Source organism: Mauremys mutica, chromosome 20 (assembly GCF_020497125.1).
Source record: "Mauremys mutica isolate MM-2020 ecotype Southern chromosome 20, ASM2049712v1, whole genome shotgun sequence".
Lineage (NCBI taxonomy): Eukaryota > Metazoa > Chordata > Testudines > Geoemydidae > Mauremys > Mauremys mutica.
Window position 1 is genome coordinate 24226459 of NC_059091.1, and position 21210 is coordinate 24247668.

A 21210-nucleotide genomic window follows, 5' to 3' on the forward strand; every position below is an offset into this window, starting at 1 on the left:
CTGCGATCGCAGTGACTCCCTCATCTCATTCCGCTCCATCGGCACACAAGCTGGCTGGCTGCCCTCCCTGCACCGCTGGAGACTGTCCCAGACCCTCCGTCCTTGGCTTCTCATGGGCAGCCCTGATCTGTTCCTGGCCAGTTCATCCATATTTGGTCTTGTACCAGCCTTGCCCTGAGCGCCACTGGCTCTTCTGCTGCCCGGCGGGTTCCCCCTTGAGATATTCATAGAGCGCGATCAGCTCCCTTCTCAGCCTTCACTTTGCTGGGCTCCTTGAGGCAGCTGCTCTGACTCCTCTCCTAAGACAGGTCCCCCATTTCCCAATCAGCCTGGCACCTGCTCCAGTCTGAATTCATCGGTGACCAGAATCAGACAGTATCCCGGTGAGGTCTCACCAGTGCCTTTTACAGCAGTGTGAATGCGTCCCTCGTGCCGCTAGACACGAGCCTAGGCTGCACCATGGGGGGGATTTGCCGGACTCTGGAGACCCAGGTTCAATTCTCTGCCCCACCACCGACTTCACGTACGATCTTGGGCAAGATGTGCCATTTCTCTGGGCCTCAGTAGTACCTAATGAAGAGTGCGAGGGACTCAGTTACTATGCAACAGGGCCTGTATAAGCACCAGAGATAGGCCCTGCACAAACATTAAGAGGCAGTTCCTGCCCCAGAGAGATTACAGTCTAAACAACACAGGGTGGGTGGGGAAACTGAGGCACGGGGGTGAAGGGACTTGCCCAAGGTCACCCAGCATGCCAGTGGCAGAGCCTGTTCCCTTCCAGGAGGCCAATTTCTCAGTTGGTCACTTTCCTCCTTCCTTTGAACATTCCCAACGTGGGGAAACACATCTCTTCCCCCCACCCCCGAAGTCGCCCAAACATGTGAATGTAAAATCAAGATCCCCAGTTGCCCTGTTGCTGAAGGGATCTCGGCCTCACCTCTCTACAGAGTCCTGGGCTGTGGTGCTTGAAACAAAGAAAACTCCTCCCAGGGGGACCTGTTGGGGCACCAGAAACCAGCACTGGTTTGACCTGGTAACAAGTAGTGTTTTGTGGCTCCTACAGCCCCTAGGTAGCAGCGGCATGTGGCCAAAACCAGCAAGTTCCATCCAAACCCTTTATCCCGAGAAAGCCCCCAAGATTACTTGCTGCTTCCTCAAGCCAGCCACCAATCTGCTCCAGTGCCTCTTTCTGAAACAGCCCCTCGGAACAACGTACCAAGGGTGGGGGCAGAGTCTCCACCACTGCTTGGATGTGACCAGAAAAGCTCCGCGCTAGGAATGAATTGGGGGCAGGCCTCTGACCTGGGCTATGCAGCAGGTCAGACTGGATGGTCACAACGATGGCTTCTGGCCTGGGGATCTAGGAAACGGCACCGTGGCGCAGTAAATGGCAACAGAAAACACAATTGTGGTAAAGAAACAGTGACGCTGACCTGTCTCTCGGTGCCCGTCTCTGTCTCAATGCCAGGGACCTGCATTTAGCCTCCCTAGCACGGCCGAAGCTGTGACTTTTACATCAACAGAAAAGGATGCCTGTGGACTGAGCTGCATTGAATAGGATGGTTGGAACCAGTGAAATAAGCCACGGTTCCACCTAGAATAGAGATCGCCCCAGAGAAATCTTCACTAACGGGTGTAATGTATTGGCCATCGAGTCTGCAGTTTCCCAGATGCTCCTAAGTGGAGTACTTATGTGCAGGGGCGGCTCTAGACCCCAGCGCGCCAAGCAGGCGCGTGGGGCGGCCTTTTCCCGGGGGGGCGGCATTTGGCTCCGGCGACTCAAAGAGGAATCCCTCCGCTGTGAAAGCCTCTCAGAGCCCAGCCCCTGCAGCTGATGGGTTAATAAATCATTAGGACAGAATTCGTAAGAACCCGACGTGCGCCTGTACACAGCCTCGCAATTCCAACCCAGCCGCCCAACAGTCAGGTTGGCCTGTGAAGCCATGTTCTCTTCCCACCTTTCCCAGAAGAGAGAAGTGCTGGTTGCCCCAAGGTGATTCTATCAGTCCCTAGACTGGCAGGTCCCCCAAAGCCGGGGCAGATCCGCAACACCCACAAATTGATCATGGACCCATCCCCATGGGGGCCAACCCAGCCACGGCCCATTGCTACAGGGAATGTCCACCCACAAGAGAACTGCTCTGCTGAGGCAGCACATGGGAGTTTTCCCTTCATTCTCTAGTGCCCTCTGCTGTCTCTTTAGGATCCAACAGGAAAAAGTTTCCACTTTTTCTGAAAACTAAAGCGAGGTGAAATTTTACAGACTTTTTCTTCACGATCACCACCAACAAAAAATGCAGGTTTGGATCAGTGGAAACATTTTGCTAATTCGTGTTGCTAGGACCCTAAAATTGTGTCAAATTCGCCAAATCGCTTTGGTTGGGGAAAAAAATCATAAGAAATTGAAACATTTCATGTCGCCGCTTTCAATACCCAACATTTTGAGTCAAAAAGGCTTTTTGGTTAGAAATTGGCTTCAGTTTCATTTTGGTGGTTTTTTAAAGGGTGAAAAAAGGTAAAAACCAAACGTGGTTGTGGGTCAAAGGAAACGTTTTATTCCACCCTCGAGGTTTTTTGGTTTGGCCCATGACCCAAAGTCAGCTATTCACTCAGGTCGGCGTAGGTCCGCGTGTGAGCTCCTTCCACTCTGGAATGGCCTAGGAGTCAGGCCTGGCTGCTGGAGACTAACCGCATCTATCCCGGTCCGTGCGATGCTGCTCTGGGCAGGCCCCCTGAAGACCAGCACACACGCTGACGTCTTACTTTTTGTCTAAGGAGCCATAAGTAATATGAAACCAATGATTCTAGAGCGCAGAATCAGCAGCCACTGACCGTCATGTACTCTTGATCTCCAGTCAGGGTTCAGAATGGACAGAGGTAAACAGCGAGGTCCCCAGGGGTCTGCACTGGGACAGACGTACAAAAGATCTGCAAAAGGGGGTAAACAGCGAGGTGCCAAAATTTGCAGACACAAAATGACTCAAGATAGTTAAGTCCCAGGCAGACTGTGAAGAGCTACAAAGGGATCTCTCAAAACTGGGCGACTGGGCAACACAATGGCAGATGAAATTCAGTGTTGATCAATGCAAAGTAATGCACATTGGAAAACATCATCCCAACTGTACATATACAATGATGGGTCTAAATTACCTGTTACCACTCAAGAGAGATCTTGGAGTCACTGTGGATCGTTCTCTGAAAACAGCCACTCAATGTGCAGCGGAGTCAAAAAAGCGAACAGAATATTAGGAACCATTAGGAAAGAGATCGATAAGACGACAGTAAATATCATAAAGCCTCTGTATAAATCCATGGTACGTCCCCACCTTGAATACTGTGTGCAGTTCTGGTCATCCCATCTCAAAAAAAAGATATATTGGAATTGGAAAAGGTTCAGAAAAGGGCAACAAAAATGATCAGGGGGATGGAACGGCCGCCGTATGAGGAGAGATTAAAAAGACTGGGACTGTTCAGTTTTGAAAAGAGGCAGCTGGGGGGTGTGTGAGAGAGGTCTGTCAAGTCATGAATGGGGTAGAGAACGCGAATCGGGAAGTGTTATTTACCTGTTCATATAACACAAGAACCAGGGGTCACCCAATGAAATGAACAGGCAGCAGGTTTATAGCAAACACAAGGAAGTATTTTTTCACACAACGCCCAGCCAACCTGTAGAACTCCTCGCCAGGGGATGTTGTGAAGGCCACAAGAATACTTGGGTTTAAAAAGAACCAGATAAGTTCATAGAGGGTAGGTCCATCAATGGCTGTTAGCCAGGCTGGCAGGGACCCCATTGCTCTGGGTGTTCCCAAAGCCGCTGACTGTCAGAAGCTGGGACTGGATCACTCAGTAATTACCTTGTTCTGTTCATTCCCTCTGGGGCACCTGGCACTGGCCACTGTCGGAAGACAGGACACTGGGCTGGATGGACCCTGGGTCTGCCCCGTTCGGGCCGTTCTTTAGAGCCAGGCCTGTGACTGTGGAACTTTCTTACACCTGTGTCCACCTTGGGCAACCTTTGGGGGAGAAGCTGCCAGACGCGCCCAGGGTCCCTGGATTTACCATCTCCTTCGAGAAGCAGCACCTCCAACAGAACAGCACCTCCTAGCATCATGGGGCCAGAACTGACTCGGGCGGGCACCCACCCTGCAGCACACCACCCCTTTGCACCACACTGGGGCACAGTGATCAGCACAGCCCCCTACTGCAGCACCATTGCCACTTCCACCAGTGCCCTGCTGTTCCCCCACCCAAACAATGAGTGTGAACAAGGAGGTGGTTTCCTTTCGGAATACAGCCCCTTTATATGGACCAGCCTTTGACTGGAACACCCAACATCGAGCCAGCACGGCAACCGCGAGTTAGGGGGAGCCAGTGGCTAACAGATCCCAGGAACAGCTCATCGGTGACTGGAAAGCTCACAGAACTGATTTATTGAGCTCAGCACAGTTGGGCCATGAGCACATTCATTATAGGATTATTTTCGTATTTCATCCCCCCACCCCCACAGCGCCAGCTCCCAGACCGACCGTCCCCGGGAGCCCACAGAAACCGGAAGTCTCTTTGTTCAGATTATTGGTTTAAGGCTCCCTGAAGTGGCTGCTGCTGCTCCTTTTCCGCCCGCTCAATCTGCTCCTCTGTCAGGATGATGGGTTTGTATTTCTCGTCAAAGAGTTTTTCGTTGGCCGCCGAGTGGAGGTTCCGGGAGGAGATGGTCCTGAGATGCTCAGGGAGATGTTTGAATTCCTCTTCATTGATGTCGGAATCCTTCATTTTCGAACTTAAAACCCACCAGCGGCCCAAGAACCCCACGTCCAGGATCCGGGCGGGAAAGTCCGTCCAGCGCGGCTTCAGGTGTTTGCAGTGAGCCTGGTAGAGCGCAGCTTCCGCATCAAAGGGGGCCTGGTAGACGAGGGAGAAGAAGACGAGGCTCTGGTAGCGCAGCCGCCCCTGGTTCCGGAGCGTCAGCAGGCGCTGGACGTGCCCCTCGGAGCTGCCGTTCCGGACCCAGGGGGAGAGCAGGAGGAGGGCGCCCGAGGCTTCCAGGAGGGAGGACTCGAACGAGGTGTCACAGGGGACGTGGAGGCTGCAGACGGTGGCTCCGGCCAGCAGCGAGAGGTAGAGTCCGGCTTTCCCAGGCTGCTCCTTGACGCCAAGGGCCACATCCCGGCAGGCGTCAGCGTAATCCTGCAGCAGGCTCCTGCACCACAGACCTGCGTGGGGAGAGGAAGCTCAGGTGCTGCCGGCTCTGGAGAGCGAGGCCCGAACACCCCAGGCCTCTGGGTACCGGGCCAGGGGGAGCTCAAGCAGGGGAAGACTCGGGGGATGATCACTAGGGGGGAGAGGGGCAGAGCTGGGAACGGAACCCAGGAAACCGGGCTGCCAGCGCCCTGCTCTAATGCACGCACCAAAGAACCCAGGCGTCCGGGCCTGCGCCCCCCTCCACTCCGACCCCCTCCCCAAAGAACCCGGGCGTCCGGGCCTGCGCCCCTCCCCGCTCTGACCCTCCTCCCCCAAAGAACCCAGGCGTCCGGGCCTGCGCCCCACCCCCTCCGACTCCTTCCCCCAAAGAACCCAGGCGTCCGGGTCTGCGCCCCCCTCCCACTCCGACCCGCTCCCCAAAGAACCCAGGCGTCCGGGCCTGCGCCCCCCTCCAGTCCGAAGAACCCAGGCGTCCGGGCCGCCCCCTCACCCAAGCGGCCGGTGCCGATCCGCTGCCAGCGGCTCCCGCTCCCCGCCATGGGCCGCTCGCTGCCGGGACCGGAAGTGGTTTCCACCCGGCCGGGAGACGGGGACGGACCTGGGCCGGGCGGGGGGGGGGAGGCAGAAATCCCGAGTTTGCGCGAGGCCGGGCGGAGAGCGACACGCAGCCGCGGGGCGGGGCGGCCGGCAGGTACCGGAGGGCTCAGGGCGGGGGGGGTCAGGCCTGTGGAGCTGCCTCCCCGGGGGAGGGGGACGGGGCGCTGGGGTGTTTCACGAGCCCCTCCCCCAGCTCTGGGGGGGTCAGGCTAAGCCCCCCCTCCCCCTCCTGGCCAGGCCGGTGCCCCCCCCGGCAGGAACCGGCGGCTCCGACCCGCCCCGTGGCTCGCAGCCCCCGTCTGCTCCGCGGGGCCCCTGCCTCAGTTTCCCCCGCTGCAGAGTGGGGACAATGGGCCCGAGCCCCGCTGGGGGGGGGGGGCACAGGGTCCAGCAGGGCCCCCCCGGGGGGGTCTGTCACCCGCCTGCGGCAGCCCGGAGCCCAGCTCCCGCCCCGGGCGCGGGACGCCCCTTTCGCCCAGGCAGCGCCCGGGGCCGCGCTGGCAGGAGCCGCTCCCCGGGTGCGTGGGGCTGGAAGGCAGCTGAGCGCCCAACCCCCCGCTGCTCCCCCCATCCTGCCCCCGCTGCTGGGGCCCTGGGGGAATCCCGGCGTTAAAGGGACCCCGCCCGCTGCCTGGCAGGAAACGCAGGCGCAGGAGGGGAAGCAGCTTCAGCGTCCCAGGAGCTGGGGGCGGCCGTCAGGACGCCTGGGTTCCATCCCCAGCTCGGGGGGCGGGGAACTGGGCTGACTCAGGACACCCGGGTTCCATCCCCAGCTCGGGGGGCGGGGAACTGGGCTGACTCAGGACACCCGGGTTCCATCACTGACTGACTCCTGCTGCGACCCTGCGCAAGTCACTTTTCCATCTCGGTGACCGGGCTCCCCACCTGCCCAGTGGGGCGAGAACGTGAACCGATGTCGTGCCCCGTAGGGGCCAGTGCGTAGCTGTTCCCAGCTGCTCCGTCACAAGCGCTGTTTGCTTTACCCGGCAGCGGAGTCCTGACACGCGATAACCTGCAGCAATGGCCACCTCAGATGAGCTCCAGTTTCATGGTGAGCGTGCGGGGGGGAGCGGAGGAGACCAGGGGTATTTTTGTCTGTGGTTTCTCAGTGGGATTCCAAACTCCTCCGGGTAACGTAGCTGGATCTCCCCTAATTGCACTGAACGTCACCCCCTGAAAATGTGTGTTAGAGGCTGGTGCATTTCAGGAGGCTACTTTGCATCTCAGGTCTGGAGCCACCTTCACCTCCATGATCCAGCCTGTGAGCTCATTTTCCCCTAGGGCTCAGCTAAAGGAGGCCTAGTGGATAGAGCACTGGGCTGCCACTGGCCTGCTGGGAGACCTTAGACAAGTTACTGCCCCGCTCCCTGCCTCAGTTTCCCCATCTGTAAATGGGAATAATGATACTGACTCCTTTGCAAGGTGTGAGATCAGTGGCTGAAAAATACTATGTGAGAACTAGGGATTATTATGTTGATTAAAGCAAAGCCATGCGGTGATTGGCCACAGTTAGCCTGCAGAACTCACCCCCACAAGAATATCCTGAAGCCAAACACTTAACAGGGTCTAAAAGAGGACTGGATGTTGTTATGGGGAACAAGAAGTGTCCAGAGTCAGAACAGGAAATAAGCAAGTTAGGAAGGTGCTTCAGGGCTGGATCTAACCTGTGACCAGCAGTGATCAGGAGGAAATGGGCCCCGGGACCTCTGGACATGGCTGCCAGCCAAAGAGATCCCAGGGCCGTGGACGCTGATTTCCAGCCTGGTCTGACCGCTGGGGGTTTCCCTGCAGAATTCGACGAGGCAGCCGACTTGCTGGCCGTGAACCCCGATGCCACAACCACCAGCATCAGCGAGCGGCAAAGCCACGTGGCCGTGAACGTGGGCGCCGGCTACGAGGAGGGCGAGCTAGGGGAGGAGACAGATAAAACCGAGGTGAGAGGAGAAGCTGAGCGGGGACGGGGACTGGCTGGCTGGAGTGGCCTACAGGGTCTTTCCCCTCTAGGGGGCATCAGCCCCACCCCTTCCCAGGGCCCCAGCTGCCCCGTCAGTAGGGACTAGTTGCCATTTGCCAGTCAAGGCCGCCTGGAGGAGCCCCCAGCCCGAGTATCCTCATTGCCAAAGCCACCAGCCCAGATGGAGCTGGGTGGGGCCCAAGCACGTGCTTAAACCCTTCCCTGAATCAGGGCCCTGTCTGGCTGCCGAGGAGAACCCTGGCTCCGATGGCCACAGCCGAGGAACGAGAGGGGGGGGGACTAACCTGTGCCAGAAATCGACCCCGATCCCCAGGTTCAGCAGAAAGGCCGGCGGCTTGGCCACGTTCACAGAGGGTCCTGGCCGCGGCTCAGATCTCTGCTGCAAGGCAGACCCGGCTGGCTGGCACGTGGGCCATCCAGTCACGCGCCCTTTCACCCACGCAGCTCCTGAGCGGCCAGAAGAAGCAGCCCAGTTTCTGGACCTTCGAATACTACCAGACTTTCTTTGATGTCGACACCTACCAGGTAACAGACTCTCCCTGGCTGACGTTTCCGCCGGTCCACAGTGGAGCCTGTAACTCGGGGTGTAGCGCGCGCAGCAGCGGCCTGGGGAGGGTAAAGGGGAGTTTTGCTGGCGCTGGCTCGCGGAGCTCACAGGCAGCGGTGGCTCCGGAGACGTCCCACTAACCCTGGTCTGGTCCCATCCGCCAGGTGCTGGACAGGATAAAGGGGTCTCTGCTGCCGCTGCCCGGGAAGAACTTTGTACGGCACCATTTACGGAACAACCCTGACCTATACGGTGAGTAGGGTGAGGCCGGGCGGAGCTGCCGGCGCTCTGCTGGTCCCTGACAACCCGGGGTTCCCCGCGGCTCACTGGTCACTCAGCCAACCCGCGCCTCCTTCTTCGCGGCTCTGGAGCGGAGACGTCCGCGACCCGGCTGTGCCGGTGCCTGGGCGGTGCTGGGTCAGCTGGGCTCTGGGGGAGCCCTGGGGGGCTGCTGGGTGCCGGGCAGCTTCGTGGCGCTGGTGTCGGGCTCCTGTCGACGCGCCTCCTAACCCCCCCCTCCCCATCTGCCTCCCCAGGGCCCTTCTGGATCTGCGCCACGCTGGCCTTCACGCTCGCCCTCAGCAGCAATGTGGCCCACGCCCTGGAGAAACGGGGCGACCCCTCCTTCCACTACAGCCCCCAGTTCCACAAAGGTGAGAGCCGGGGGGGGGGGCAGGGCTCTTCTCCACAGGGGGGAGACTTCCCAGGGCCACGCAGCACGTACGAAGTGTGAACAGAACCCAGGAGTCCTGGCTCCCAGCCCCCTGCTCTGACCACTGCACTGCACTCCCCTCCCAGTGCTGGGAGAGAACCCAGGAGTCCTGGCTCCCAGCCCCCTGCTCTAACCCACCAGTCCCCACTCCCCTCCCAGAGCCGGGAGAGAACCCAGGAGTCCTGGCTCCCAGCCCCCACCTGCTCTAACCCACCAGTCCCCACTCCCCTCCCAGAGCCGGGAGAGAACCCAGGAGTCCTGGCTCCCAGCCCCCACCTGCTCTCTGTGCTGCGGTTCATGGCCGGTGGTGTCTCTTTGCTGTTGTCTCCGGGCCGGGCCGGGCGGCAGAGCTCTGGCTCCTCCCTGCCTGGCGGTAACCAGCGTCTCTGCCCTCTCCCCAGTGACCATCGCTGGGCTCGTGACCTACTGCTATGCCTGGCTGGTGCCCCTGGCCCTCTGGGGCTACCTGCAGTGGCGCAAGGGGCGCAGCATCCACGTGGGCTCGTACAGCTTCCTGGAGACGGTCTGTGTGTACGGCTACTCGCTCTTCGCCTACATCCCCACCTCGGTGAGCCGCCCCCCCGCCTGCTCCGGGCCAGACCCGCCCATCAGCCCCCGGAAACCCCTGGCCTGACCCCCCTCTCCCGTCCCCGGCAGATCCTGTGGCTCATCCCGGCTGCCTGGCTCCAGTGGCTCCTGATGGCCTTCGCCGCGGCGCTCTCTGGCTCTGTGCTGGTTCTCACCTTCTGGCCGCTGCTCCGCTCTGACAGCAAGCCGGCCACACTGGCCACGCTGGCCGCCATCGTCGCACTCCACGTGCTGCTGGCCGTCGGCTGCAAGGTTGGAACGGTGCTGCCGGGGGCTGTCCAGGGGGGGGAGCTGCGGGGCCTGGCGGCTCCTGTTCTCCCCAGCGGTGCTGCTGCAGGAGCTGCGGGGCCCTGCTTGGGTTGTGCTACTGGCCCCCAGTACAGACGGGGAAACTGAGGCACGGAAGCTCTGGGAGAGGTGGCTTTTGTCCAGCCTCAGATGGGGATAACCCCCCCCTTGGGGCAGGTGCTCTGCAGGGCATGACCCCCCCCCCCCAGCTGATCACGCCCCCTCCTGTTTTGTGTAGCTCTATTTTTTCCAGACGCTGCCCAGCACTATCCCTCCGCTGCACCCCCTGGTCACGGCCCAGCACCCCACGGTGCTGCTCCCTCGCCCGGCCAATGCCTCCGTCCCCCTCCGCCACTGAGGTAAGACTGGGGGGGGGGGGGGGGAGAGCGAGCGATACGGGTGCTGGGAAGAGGCAGAACTTGCTCCTCCGCAGTCAGGGAATGTGCTGGCAGCTCTGATGCAGGCCCCTGTGCCTCAGTTTCCCCACAGAGCAATATCTTGGGCCTCAGAACTGGGGAGCTGCGTGTGCCCTGCAGGGGGCTGGGAATGAGCTGGTTTTCTGAGGGGCTGGATTAGCGCCTGCCCCCTCCAGCCCAAAGTGGCATTTCTGGGAAAGTCTCGGTGCCGGGTGACCCCGCCTGGGCTGAGCTGGGGGGAGATTTGTAACCTCGTCCCTCTCACGCTGGGCTTCTGCTTTTGTAGGTGTGGATCCCCCAGCACTGGGCGCAGGCGAGAGCCCAGAGCCGCTGCTGGGCCTGGGCTCCTGCCCCCTTGGGAAGGCCCCTTCCTCCGGCCTCTCCCCCAGCCCTGGAGCTCGGCCAGGCAGCAGGGAGGGGGCAGTAGCGTGGCCAGCGGCTGAGCCCAGGACACTCGGCACATCTCATTCTTCCCCTCCCCCTGCACCAGCACTTCCGGCCTGGCTCAGTCCCGGCTGGGAGCAGGGGCCTGAGCTTGTGCCCAGCCAGCGGCAGGCGTCCCGCCCGCACGAACCCCGGGCCCTGCTCTCGGGGCAGCCCTGCGGCACGGAGACGGACACCTGGGCTGGCGTTCGCAGCCCCTGCCCTGCTCTCTGGGGCGAGGCTGGGACAGAGCACAGGCCAGGCCCTCGCCCCCAGGGCATGGGGGGCAGGGCAGTGCCGGCTGCTCCCTGCGCAAGGCCCAAGAGCTGGCAGCTGTTTTCTACGCAAAGGTGATTGAAATAAACAAGTGGGGCTTCCCCACCCAGGACTGGGGCTGGTTCCTGTGTTGAGGGGGGCTCAGGGCCTCACTTCCCCTCCCGCCTGCTGGCAGGAGGCTGGGAGAACCTGCAGGGAAGCTACAGTAAAGGAGCTTCTGGCAAGGGGCATCAAACCCGCCCTGTGCCAACAGCCCTTTGAGCGGGTAGCCCAGCGCCCGCGGGCAGCCCAGCGCCGCAGGAAACGGCCCCCGTGAAACACATAATTCCTTTATTTCATTTCTCCAGAGGGGTCCCTGCAAAATCCTTTCGAAAATCACCAAGGGGGGAGAGGGGGCTCTTGGAAAGGAAACAAAACGAAAACCAACCCGTGCTCTACCTGGGTGCCAGTTACACTGCACCGTCCTAGAGGGGCTACGGGGCTCCCGCATGCCAGGGCCAGGCTGGCTCCGCTCTGCCCTGCCAAGAGGAGGGGGCAGGGTGACCCAGCAGGCTCCAGCCAGCTGCTCAGAGGGGCCGTGGAGCTGGCAGCAGACGGGCCCGGCCGCTCCCCAGGGCACAGGGAGTTCAGGAGCCAGCGGCCATGGGTTTGGGGACGTTCACGGGGTGCTGAATGCTCTCCTGGCACAGCGGCATTCCCCTCGAGGCAGGTACCAGGCCTGCTGGTCACAGCTGCCTTGATGAGCAGCCAGGCCCCCGCCTCAGGCATCAGCAGAGCTGGGGTGATAAAAAACCCTCCCCAAGGAGGCTGGGGGCAGGGGCTCCGCCGCTGGCCTCCTGGTAGAACAAGCGCCCGCCCCAGCAGGGAGCCAGGGCTGCGGCTAGGGAGGAATCGCGGGGCCGCCGGAGGCCATCTCTGCGCAGGGCCCAGGCAGGCACCGCAGCCCCGGCTCTTACGGCAGGTGGTGAACTAACAGGACTTGCTACATGATCAGGGGGCAGCTAGTGCGGGGGGCTCGACGCGGGCGGAGAATCTGAGGTTCGACATTTCATAAAAAACTGTCCAAGTCCGATATCAAAGAGCGGAGGAGCCGAGGGGGGGTTGGGCTCGTGGGCCGGTAAAAACGGCCCCAGCGAGCCGGCTGGCGGGGGGGAGGGGGCGTCTTCATTTGGTTTCCTGGCGCTGTCAGTTCAGAGAGCTCCGGGCGGAGGTGGCCTAGCTCCCATAATGCATTGTGTTGGTGGTGATGGACATGGGGGAGGCCATGGAGATGGCGGGGCCCCCCATGGTGAACTGGCTGTTGACCGGGTAGTGAGCGCTCGAGCCGCCTCCGCTCTGGCTGCCGGAGGAGCCTGCGGGGGAGACAAGGGGAGTCGCCGTTAGAGCTCGGGGGGGGGCAGCCGCTCGCACCAGGCAAAGGGCCGGTGGCAGGGGAGGCGGGAGGACACCCCCGGGGAACGGGGCCGGGCGCGTTACCTGGGACGATGCCGGTGCTCATGATGGAGCCCATCCTGGAGTGCGTGTGATTGACAATCCCAGCGCTGGCCGCTGCAGGGAGACACAGGAGATGCTGCGTGAGCAGGGGAGGGGCCCCCCCTGGCAGCGCAGGCCCGTGCCCAGGGACCTCCCCACCTCGGGGCTGGGAGGCCGGGTCACTGCGCCTCCCGCTGGCCCGGGGGCTAGCGGCTGCTCAACGTCGGAGGGTTACAGCCGCACTCCCCCCACCTGCCAGCAGCGGGCGCTGCTGTGCCCCGAAAAGCGACTCCCAGCTGGGCTCTGGTCCCGTGGGTCTCAGGACCCATTTGTTCATGGCCTGTCACGACCCAGTAAATGGGCTGGGGGTGGAGACCCGGGGTCAGGGGATCAGTCAGACCCTGCCCCCCCCCGGGGGGTTGGGCTCTGCCCGGCTCCTCCGCTCCGGGGCGGTGGCACCGCTCAAGTTTGGCCCCACCTGGCTCCTCCGCTCCGGGGCGGTGGCACCGCTCAGGTTTGGCCCCGCCCCCCGGATTGGTGAGAGTGGAGCTGAGCCTTCGCCCCGGGGCTGCAGCGCCACTCGCTGAAATCCGGCCCCCCTGGGCCCCCCCGGCTGCAATGCCTGGAGCAGGGAGACGAGGCCAGGAGTCAGCGCGGCCCAGGGGCCTTACGGACGCGGCTCTGACGGGACGTTCAGCCTGAGCTTGCAGCACCTCCCTCCCCCCATCTCAGCTGGGCCCAGGCACTGCGGCACCTGCTGGCTGAAGTGAGCTGGTCCAGGCAGCTGGGGCCTCCCCCAGAGACCCCCCAATCAAGGGCCCCCCCAGTTCCGGGCCTGACCCCTCCCACCAGGGGATTCCCGCTCGGATGCGGAGAGACTCACCTAGAGGAATCAAGTTGTTGTGGCCGACGTTGGAGCCGCCGGTAATAACACTGCTGAGGTCGTAGGCCGTGGGCATCCCTGCACCAAGGGGGAGAGATGGGGAGTGTCAGCAATGGGATGTGCCCCCCCCAAGCCACAGCCCTGGGGGACCCCAAAGCCAGAGAATCTATCCAAGGACCCTGCGGCCGAGGGGTCCCCAGCACTGGAGCCAGGGGCCCTGGCTTGAGGGGAACCGCAGGCCAGCGGGGAGGCAGCCTGGGACAGTCCCTGGGGCTGGGTTCAGGGTTCTCGGCCGTGGGGAGGGCCGGGCGCTTGGCCAGCTGAGCTCGGGCGCCCCGGGACTGAGGCCAGAGGAAGCGGCTTTGCCCAGCAGCCCCAGGCCGCTGCTTGCAGGGCTCTGGATCCCCCTGCCAGGGACGGGCCAGCAGCTCTTCCCGAGCACAGGCTGGCAGGCGAGGGCAGCGCCGCCTGGGGGCTGGTTCCAGGGCTTGCCACAAGAGGGGGCTGGAGAGAAGCTGGCCACAGATCAGCCCCAGAGGCCCCAATCCAGGGCTCCAGGACGTGCCGCCCGGTGGGCGGGTCCCTGTGCCCATGGTGGGATGCAGGGGAGGGTGGCAGGAGGGCACAGAAATGGGGGGAGGGGCTGGAGGCTCAGACAGGGAGCCAGTCACTCTCCTGCTTGGGGCCTCAGTTTCCCCACTGGGCCAGAGGCTGCGGGTGCCTCCCGGGGGCTCAGAGGACACCCCACCCAGCGGGGTGGGACGCGTCCCGCAGCAGGGAACCCTCCTTGCAGCCCTGGCGGTCCGGGCAGCTCCCAGCTGGCGGGGGGAGGGGAGGACGGACAGACATGCCCAGCCCTGTGCCAGGGGAAGGGGGGAGTTTCCCCGAGGTCCCGGTGAGCCGATGGCAGCTCGGCAGAGGCAACGGGCCAGGCTTGGGGGGCGAGGGGGGCCGGGCACTGATCCCCCACATTTCCCAAGGGGAAGTGCAGACCAATGGCAGTGCCTGGCGCAGGAGGGGCGTGGCTGGGAGTGGGCAGGGGCTGCAGGCACCATGGCTCTGGGGCAGCGACGGGAGCCAGGCACCTTCCGTGGCTCCAGCCGGCACCGCTGCCAGCTCAGCAGGACATGGGTCCAGCCGCCAATTAACGCTGCTTCAGCACAAAGCAGGTTGTGGGTCTGCAGCCGCCAGCCCCTGGCACTCCCCGCTGCCCCCAGTCCACTGCCCACCCGCCCCAGCCCGCTGCCGGGCTCCCCCCAGCCCACCATCTGCCCGCTCCCTGCTCCCCCAGCCCGCTGCCCGCCTGCCCCCGGGGCTCCCTGCTTCCCCCCAGCCCGTATCCTCCCAGCCTGCAGCCCACTCACCCCCAGGGCTCCATGCTCCCCCAGTCCACTGCCCGCCTGCCCACTCCCCCCAGCCCACCATCCGCCCGCTCCAGGGGCTCCCTGCTCCCCCCAGCCCACTGCCCGCTCACCCCCAGGGCTCCATGCTCCCCCCAGCCCGTATCCCCCCAGCCCGCTGCCTGCCCCAGGATGGCAGGGTACGTTACCGGCCACGCCCATCCCCGTGCTCATGTTGTAGGCGCCGCCCGTGTTCCACATGTTCTCTGACGGAGACGTGTAGTGGGAGCCCGGCGGGGGGGAAGGAGTCGTGCCCGTGTACCTGTGAGACACACGTGACGACATGTCAGCGAGGCCTGGCAGGACGGCAGGAGAAACCTTGGCTCGCTGCTGCCCAGCCAGGTGAGCCTGTCGGCACGAGGCTCCCCCCACCCGGAGCGGGGGCGCCGCGAGGCAGGCCGGGGCCGTACCTGAAGAAGGGGTTTTTCAAGTCGAGGAGGTTGCTGGACTTGGAACCCGTCTGATCCACCTGGGCGACAATACTGATGTCGTAGCTTTGTCTGCGGAGAGGGAGACGCACGTCAGAGACCGACCTGGCGGGGGGGCCTCTGGGGGCCACGGCGAGATGGGCAGGGCCGAGCCGGGGAAGAGGAGAAGCCTCAGGACAGAGACGCCCCCGGGGCGAATTCTAGCTCTGGCAGGGGGCGGGGGCGCTGAGGGCTCGGATGTGGAGAGGAGACACCCAAGCAGGCTGGGGGGTGGGAACTGGCCTGAGACCCCCCGCCCCAATTCACAGGCCTTCTGGTCTAGCCAGGCACATGGGGCAGGACAGGCTAGCGCTGGGCGGAGGGGAGGGCTTCCTAGTGGTTAGAGCAGCACCTTGGACAGCCAGGGCTCAACCCCCTGCTTTGCCACAGACTCTGTGTGGCCTTGGGCACGTCACTTGGCCTTGCTGGGCCTCCGCTCCCAGTGGTACCTGGGGGTGAGAGCCCTGCCCTGCCCTGCCGGCCGCGGGGAGAAATCCCTTCAAGACGGAGACCGTTGGGGTGCCCGGGCTGAGTCGACGGAAGGAATTTCCAATGGCCCCCAGCCCCGGGCTGGGCGGGTGACAGGACCCACAGACCAGCCCAGAAGCGGGTCAGGCATGGAGCAGTGCATGCTGGGAGCCGGAGCCCCCCCGGAGCCCCTCTCACCTCTTGTTGGCGATGAGCAGGCACGTCCCTGAGAGCGTGTCCCCGGCTTTGGCGAAAAGCGGAGACTGAAACAGGCACCGGACCTGGTACCAGTGGGTCAGCGGCTCGGTGGGGGCCGTCGAGAGCCACACGGTCATCCTGCGGGACGGGGACGGCGCCTGGTTAGCGACCCACGCGGGGACTGGCTGCAGCCCGGCCCGCTCCAGCCACGCCACCAGGGCCGAAGCAACCAACTGCAGCCCCACATGGCTGTTCCCCGGAGCCTCCCACCCCACAGTGCTGGGGACAGGGGCAGCGCTAGCCACACTGTCCCACTGGGCCCGTCCAGCCTGGGGGGGGGGGGGGAGAAAATCGGCATCTCAGCTACGCTAAGGACGAGCTCCAGAAGCGAATCCCCCCGAGGTGGCAGCAGCCGCCCAGCAGAGCCCAGTCGCCAGGGGCAGCAGACCAGAGGCAGTGGGCCAGTTAGTGTGGAGCCCACACGGAGGGAGGTGAGGGGTTGAACCAAGATCTCTGCGGTCCCAGCCTCCAGCTCAGGTTCCTGGTCTCATCTGCCCCGGAGCGAAGGAGCAGCGTCAGCCCTGCTCCCGGGGGCATCGGGGCACCGGCGAGAGGGTGGCACAGCAGCCCAGGTCACTGACCAGCTGCTTTCCCACACAGCAGGATGGTGCGTTGCACTAGTGCAATCTCAGATCACACTTATGCCAGAGGCACTAATGCAGTTAAGGCGGGCGGGACCAGGACTCTGGTGTCTCGTTATGGCTTGGAAACAGCTGCCAGAGTTTGTTGGGATGGGACCCGTCTCCTTTCCCCTCCTGCCGCGCCCTACCCTAGAGCCAACCCAAGTTAAGCACCGAGAACTTCAAAGCATCGTCAGTCAACAGACACGTATCGAAAACAAGACGCCAGCTCAGGCCAGCCAAAACGGTCGTCTACAGTCAAATCTCTTTAGGAAGAATCTGTAGGGAGAACCCCCCCCCGCCCCCCGCCCCAATCGCGTGGCATATCCAGGATCCCAGGGGACAGTGGCGGGCCGGGGCTCAGAGTTCTCTCTAAAGAGGTCTCACTGCAGGGGTTAGGCGAAAGCGGGGACGGTTATCGAGACAGGAACACAAGTGAGAAGGTAACGGAATTGGAACTTGCCAGTTGACTGCAATGGAGACTAGCAGCGATAGCCAGTTATTTGATTACAAACCCCAAGCTCTGGTGGGAGGTAGGGGCAGCTCCACCACTTACATTGAACCAATGAAGGCCACATCAAACCAGAAAGCCAGGCCGTGGACTAGGCCTGAATGCAGCATGTGGAACTTGAATGGGATTTCTATCCTGCAAACCAAGGAGAAGCAGTTAGCCGCGGGGTGGGGTGGGGGGAGTCACAGCCAGGCAGCGGCTCCCCCAGTGGCTCATCCCTTCCCAGATCACAGCTCCCCGCACCCCCCGGCCAGCGCGAGGCCAAGTCCCTCGGGGGGGGGGGTCCTGCACTTGACAGAAAGCGCTATGGACCCCCACGTTCCAGCGCGTGGGCTTGCGGCCACTAGCCGGCCACTGGAGCTCTGTGGGCTGGGGCCCGTCTTTGGTCTGTGTTTGTAGCAGCGTCCACAACGGGGGGCCTGGGGGGTGACTGGAGCACCCGGGCGCTACCGTAATTCCCCTAATAAATACCATGCAGCGCCCGGCACAGCATGGGGCCTGCGGGGTGACTGGAGCACCCGGGCGCTACCGTAATTCCCCTAATAAATACCATGCAGCGCCCGGCACAGCATGGGGCCTGCGGGGTGACTGGAGCGCCCGGGCGCTACCGTAATTCCCCTAATAAATACCATGCAGCGCCCGGCACAACATGGGGCCTGCGGGGTGACTGGAGCTCCCGGGCGCTACCGTAATTCCCCTAATACCATGCAGCGCCCGGCACAACATGGGGCCTGCGGGGTGACTGGAGCGCCCGGGCGCTACCGTAATTCCCCTAATACCATGCAGCGCCCGGCACAACATGGGGCCTGCGGGGTGACCGGAGCTCCCGGGCGCTACCGTAGTTCCCCTAATAAATACCATGCAGCGCCCAGCACAACATGGGGCCTGCGGGGTGACTGGAGCTCCCGGGCACTACCGTAATTCCCCTAATAAATACCATGCAGCGCCCAGCACTGAGCTCTGGTCTCTTGTGATGGCCGGTGGGTTTCTGTTCAGGGTTCAATCCCGCGCTAGTCCCGGAGGAGGCATTTCCGGGCTAGGCTTGACAAAGCCCTAGCAATCCTGGGAGAGTTCCTGCTGGGGGCGGGCGAGGCGGGACTGCGTTCTGGGGCATTACATGCTGCAGTGGCTCACAGTGTAGATGGGGGTGTCTCCCCTCCGGGTGCGGGCGAAGGGGAGGGTGGGCGTGTGACCGGGAACCTTGATCAGAGCCAGGGCAGGAACCGCAGAGCGACGACTGAAAGTGACTGGAAGCTGCGGCTCTGAATGTCCTGGCTGCCAGCGGCACCTCCACAGTAACCAAAGCATGTTAGACAGGGAGGCGGGCTTAATGACGTGACCCCCCTCCCCCACAGCACGATGAGGGAGCAGCTGGTGGGCGCTGGTCCCTCTGCCCTGCCACCCCTCACTGGGGGTGGAGGGACCTATCGGAACGCCAGGGGCCAGGCACGCGTGTCAAGGTACCCTGCACTGCCACCCGCTCGGCCGGCTGGGCTCAGTCCGTGAGAACAGAGATCAGCTCCCACCTCCCCACCCTCCCGCTAGGAAAGAGCAAACAGCTACCTGTGCAAATCGCCTTCTTTGGCTTCTAAGAAGTTGACCGTATATTTAACAGACTTCGCCATTAAAATCCTGATATCAAAGGTGTCCTAGGAGAGAGAGGCACATTGGTCAGCGTCCAGGCCACGACGGGAGGGCCGCCAGCCGAGGGTAACGCGGAGCGCAGCCTCGTTCCAGCCTGGCACTGAGGACGCGCCCTGCGGTACACAAGAGCGTTTGCTGGGAAGGAAACTGAGTCGGGAGATGCAGAGGCAGCGGCGCGGAAGACAGGAAATGGGGCTCAGCAGGCAGCCCGAGGAACCAGACAGACCCTGCTACTGAGCGACCCAAACTGGTCACGTTCTTGCTGGCATCCCGCGTTGGGCCAGGATCCCACTGACAGAGAACTGGGGAGAATGTACTCAGCTCTCTCCGGGTTTACGAACACTGGGAAGCTCCGGAAACGCCCTCCGAAATGCAGCCACTTCTGGGGAGGAAGGCAGCTGAACAGCTCAGAGCAACAGGCCCTACAGCTAACGCTGGGAAGTCAAGCCCAAGCCCGAGCTCATCCCGGGGGACGCAGGGAGGTGGCATGGAACGACCGGGGAAGCATGCTGGAGCTAATGCCTGACTCTCATGGGAAGTGCCAGGGATCCCGAAGGATCAGAATCGCAGCTCTGTCTCTTTAGGTAAGAGGTCACCTCTCAGCGCAGCAGCCTCTCGGCAAGTCAGGCCAGCGAATGGCAAGCTGGCACGAGCGTGCCCATGGCTGGAGCCGTGTCCCCTTCGCCACTGCCCAGCTGTACCGGGGCAGGAACGGCGCAGCCCAGCCCCCCTCAGGGCGCTCTGTCCCCTGCAGACGGGCTCAGGCTTCACGATGAGCGGTGCCGGGTGTGATCTCCCCTGCTGCCCCCAGGCACAGGGCTAACGAGCGCTGCGAGAGCAGAGGAGCCACCCTGGGAGAGACACAGGGCAGGAATCTTCCCCAGAGCAGCATCCTCCTGCAGGATGCCCCTGCACAGCCTGGGAGTCTACTGAGTATCTGATTGCTAGTTACTTGGAGGCTCACCAATGACTTTCATCTCAAAGCAGGTCAGTATCATCCTCCTCATTTGAAGGATGGGGAAACTGAGGCACAGGAGGAGCCGTGACTTGCCCAAGTTCACCCAGCAGCAGAGCCGGGACCAGAACCCAGGGTTCCTGCAGCCCAGTCCAGTGCTCTGCCCACTAGCCCAGCCTGCCCTTCCTGCCCTAAGCAGCTGCGCAGTGCTGCTGTGCTCTGGTGACCAGTTACCAACATCTCACTCCAGCGGCAGCCCAGCACTTCCCGTTTATTCCCTCCCAGCCCATTTAAACAGCCCGATCTGGGTCCAGAGGAAGGAGCCGGGGGCGGAGGCGGCTGGTTCCCACAACTCACCACAACAGGCTGTCTAAAATACTCATCTACCGCGGCTCCTCTAAGTGCTGACAAGTCCACACCGTGAAAGGACGGCTGATACCTGCAAGAGGAGACACCCATGGAAACCTGCCTGCGCTGACCAACTCCACCCACCCGGCTCAGGAGGTGTGGACACCCGCGGGAGGCGCACAGCTGCCCAGAAGCAGAGCTCAAGCCTACGCGTCTGACACAGTCACGTCCCTTTGGGACTCCGGCGCAGACACGAGGAGGATCAGAGCAGGGCTGGGGCTGACCGGGGAAGTCAAGGAGATCGGGGCGTCACTTGGAACCCCCAGGGGACTCAGTATTTGCAGACGACAGCTCAGCATCTTCTTGTGAGACAGGCGGGCGCCAAATCAAAGCAGCATATGCCATGTACCCTGGGTGTTCCCCCAGAGAGCCAGCAAAACCCACCTCCCCCTGGCGTGACGGGGCCTCAGTGGGAGAGGATTCTCTCTAGGGGCCATTCTGTGCTTCGCCTCGGCCAAGGCTGAGCACAACAGGACACGGACAGCGCTTTGGGCGCCTGATCCCTGGGGAACTGGACCGAGACCCAAACGGGTTACACGCAGGGGCTTGGGGTCCCTGCCCGCCTGGGCTATGGGGCTAAAGCCGGGGGTGGGAACTCCCTGTGCATGAGGGGGAGGGAGCGGTGCGCCAGCTCCAGGCTGGGAAGAGGAGTCCCGGTAGTTCCTTAGTGGCTGGTGCCCCCGAGTGCCAACAAACACTGTCCCCACCCCATCCTGGCGGCTGACACCTGCCCCTGCCCCGGGCTGGGTGTCTCTGCCAGGACCTGAGGCGGCTGGAAGGCCGGACCGGGCTGTCCTACCCGCTCCAGCACACGCTCGCCTCTGAGATACTGGGGGGAGGGGCAGAAACGTAGATCCACCCTCCACAATATTCCCACGGTGGGGGCGCTATCGCCCCCCGGTGAGAGCCCCCGCCGTGCCTTGAACCAGCTGCTGGGCACACGCCGGCGGGCGGGGCACCAGCCTCGCGCCTGGGAAAGGACTCACCAGAAATTGGCCTTTGTAAACTGCTCCATGTAGAGCTGCTCGTCCGTGAACGGGGCCAGGTGCACGTCGCCGATCGTGGGGAACATGTTACCTGGAAGGGGAGCAGAGGGGGTCAG

At 62.8% G+C, this 21210-nt stretch overlaps 3 protein-coding genes across 4 annotated transcripts in view; 1 reads left to right on the forward strand and 2 right to left on the reverse strand.

Annotated features, from left to right (window-relative positions):
• Positions 1-4396: 4396 nt before the first annotated feature.
• TIMM29 (translocase of inner mitochondrial membrane 29) lies at positions 4397-6671 on the reverse strand. Its single transcript, XM_044994656.1, has 3 exons — positions 6623-6671; positions 5690-5797; positions 4397-5210 (listed from the first exon to the last, which is right to left on the reverse strand). The coding sequence occupies exons 2-3, from the start codon at positions 5736-5738 to the stop codon at positions 4570-4572; spliced, it is 690 nt and encodes a 229-aa protein (XP_044850591.1). The 5' UTR covers positions 5739-5797; positions 6623-6671; the 3' UTR covers positions 4397-4569.
• YIPF2 (Yip1 domain family member 2) lies at positions 5796-11133 on the forward strand. Of its 2 annotated transcripts, XM_044994654.1 has the most exons (10): positions 5796-5890; positions 6787-6847; positions 7588-7730; positions 8216-8296; positions 8483-8570; positions 8855-8971; positions 9432-9598; positions 9688-9870; positions 10145-10265; positions 10609-11133. In XM_044994654.1, the coding sequence occupies exons 2-9, from the start codon at positions 6817-6819 to the stop codon at positions 10262-10264; spliced, it is 930 nt and encodes a 309-aa protein (XP_044850589.1). In that variant the 5' UTR covers positions 5796-5890; positions 6787-6816; the 3' UTR covers position 10265; positions 10609-11133. The 2 variants fall into 2 exon arrangements, with proteins under 2 accessions (XP_044850589.1, XP_044850590.1); XM_044994655.1 differs by lacking the exon at positions 5796-5890 and having other exon boundaries at positions 6550-6847.
• CARM1 (coactivator associated arginine methyltransferase 1) overlaps positions 11128-21210 on the reverse strand; it is a 52372-nt gene continuing 42289 nt past the window's right edge. Inside the window, exons 7-16 of the mRNA XM_044994653.1 lie at positions 21095-21185; positions 20058-20139; positions 18665-18750; positions 17147-17236; positions 15911-16048; positions 15188-15277; positions 14927-15039; positions 13378-13455; positions 12498-12569; positions 11128-12373 (exon numbers count right to left, since the gene is read on the reverse strand). Coding sequence (XP_044850588.1) covers positions 12237-12373; positions 12498-12569; positions 13378-13455; positions 14927-15039; positions 15188-15277; positions 15911-16048; positions 17147-17236; positions 18665-18750; positions 20058-20139; positions 21095-21185 — 977 coding nt within the window. The 3' untranslated portion in view covers positions 11128-12236. The remainder of the gene's footprint in view (positions 12374-12497; positions 12570-13377; positions 13456-14926; positions 15040-15187; positions 15278-15910; positions 16049-17146; positions 17237-18664; positions 18751-20057; positions 20140-21094; positions 21186-21210) is intronic.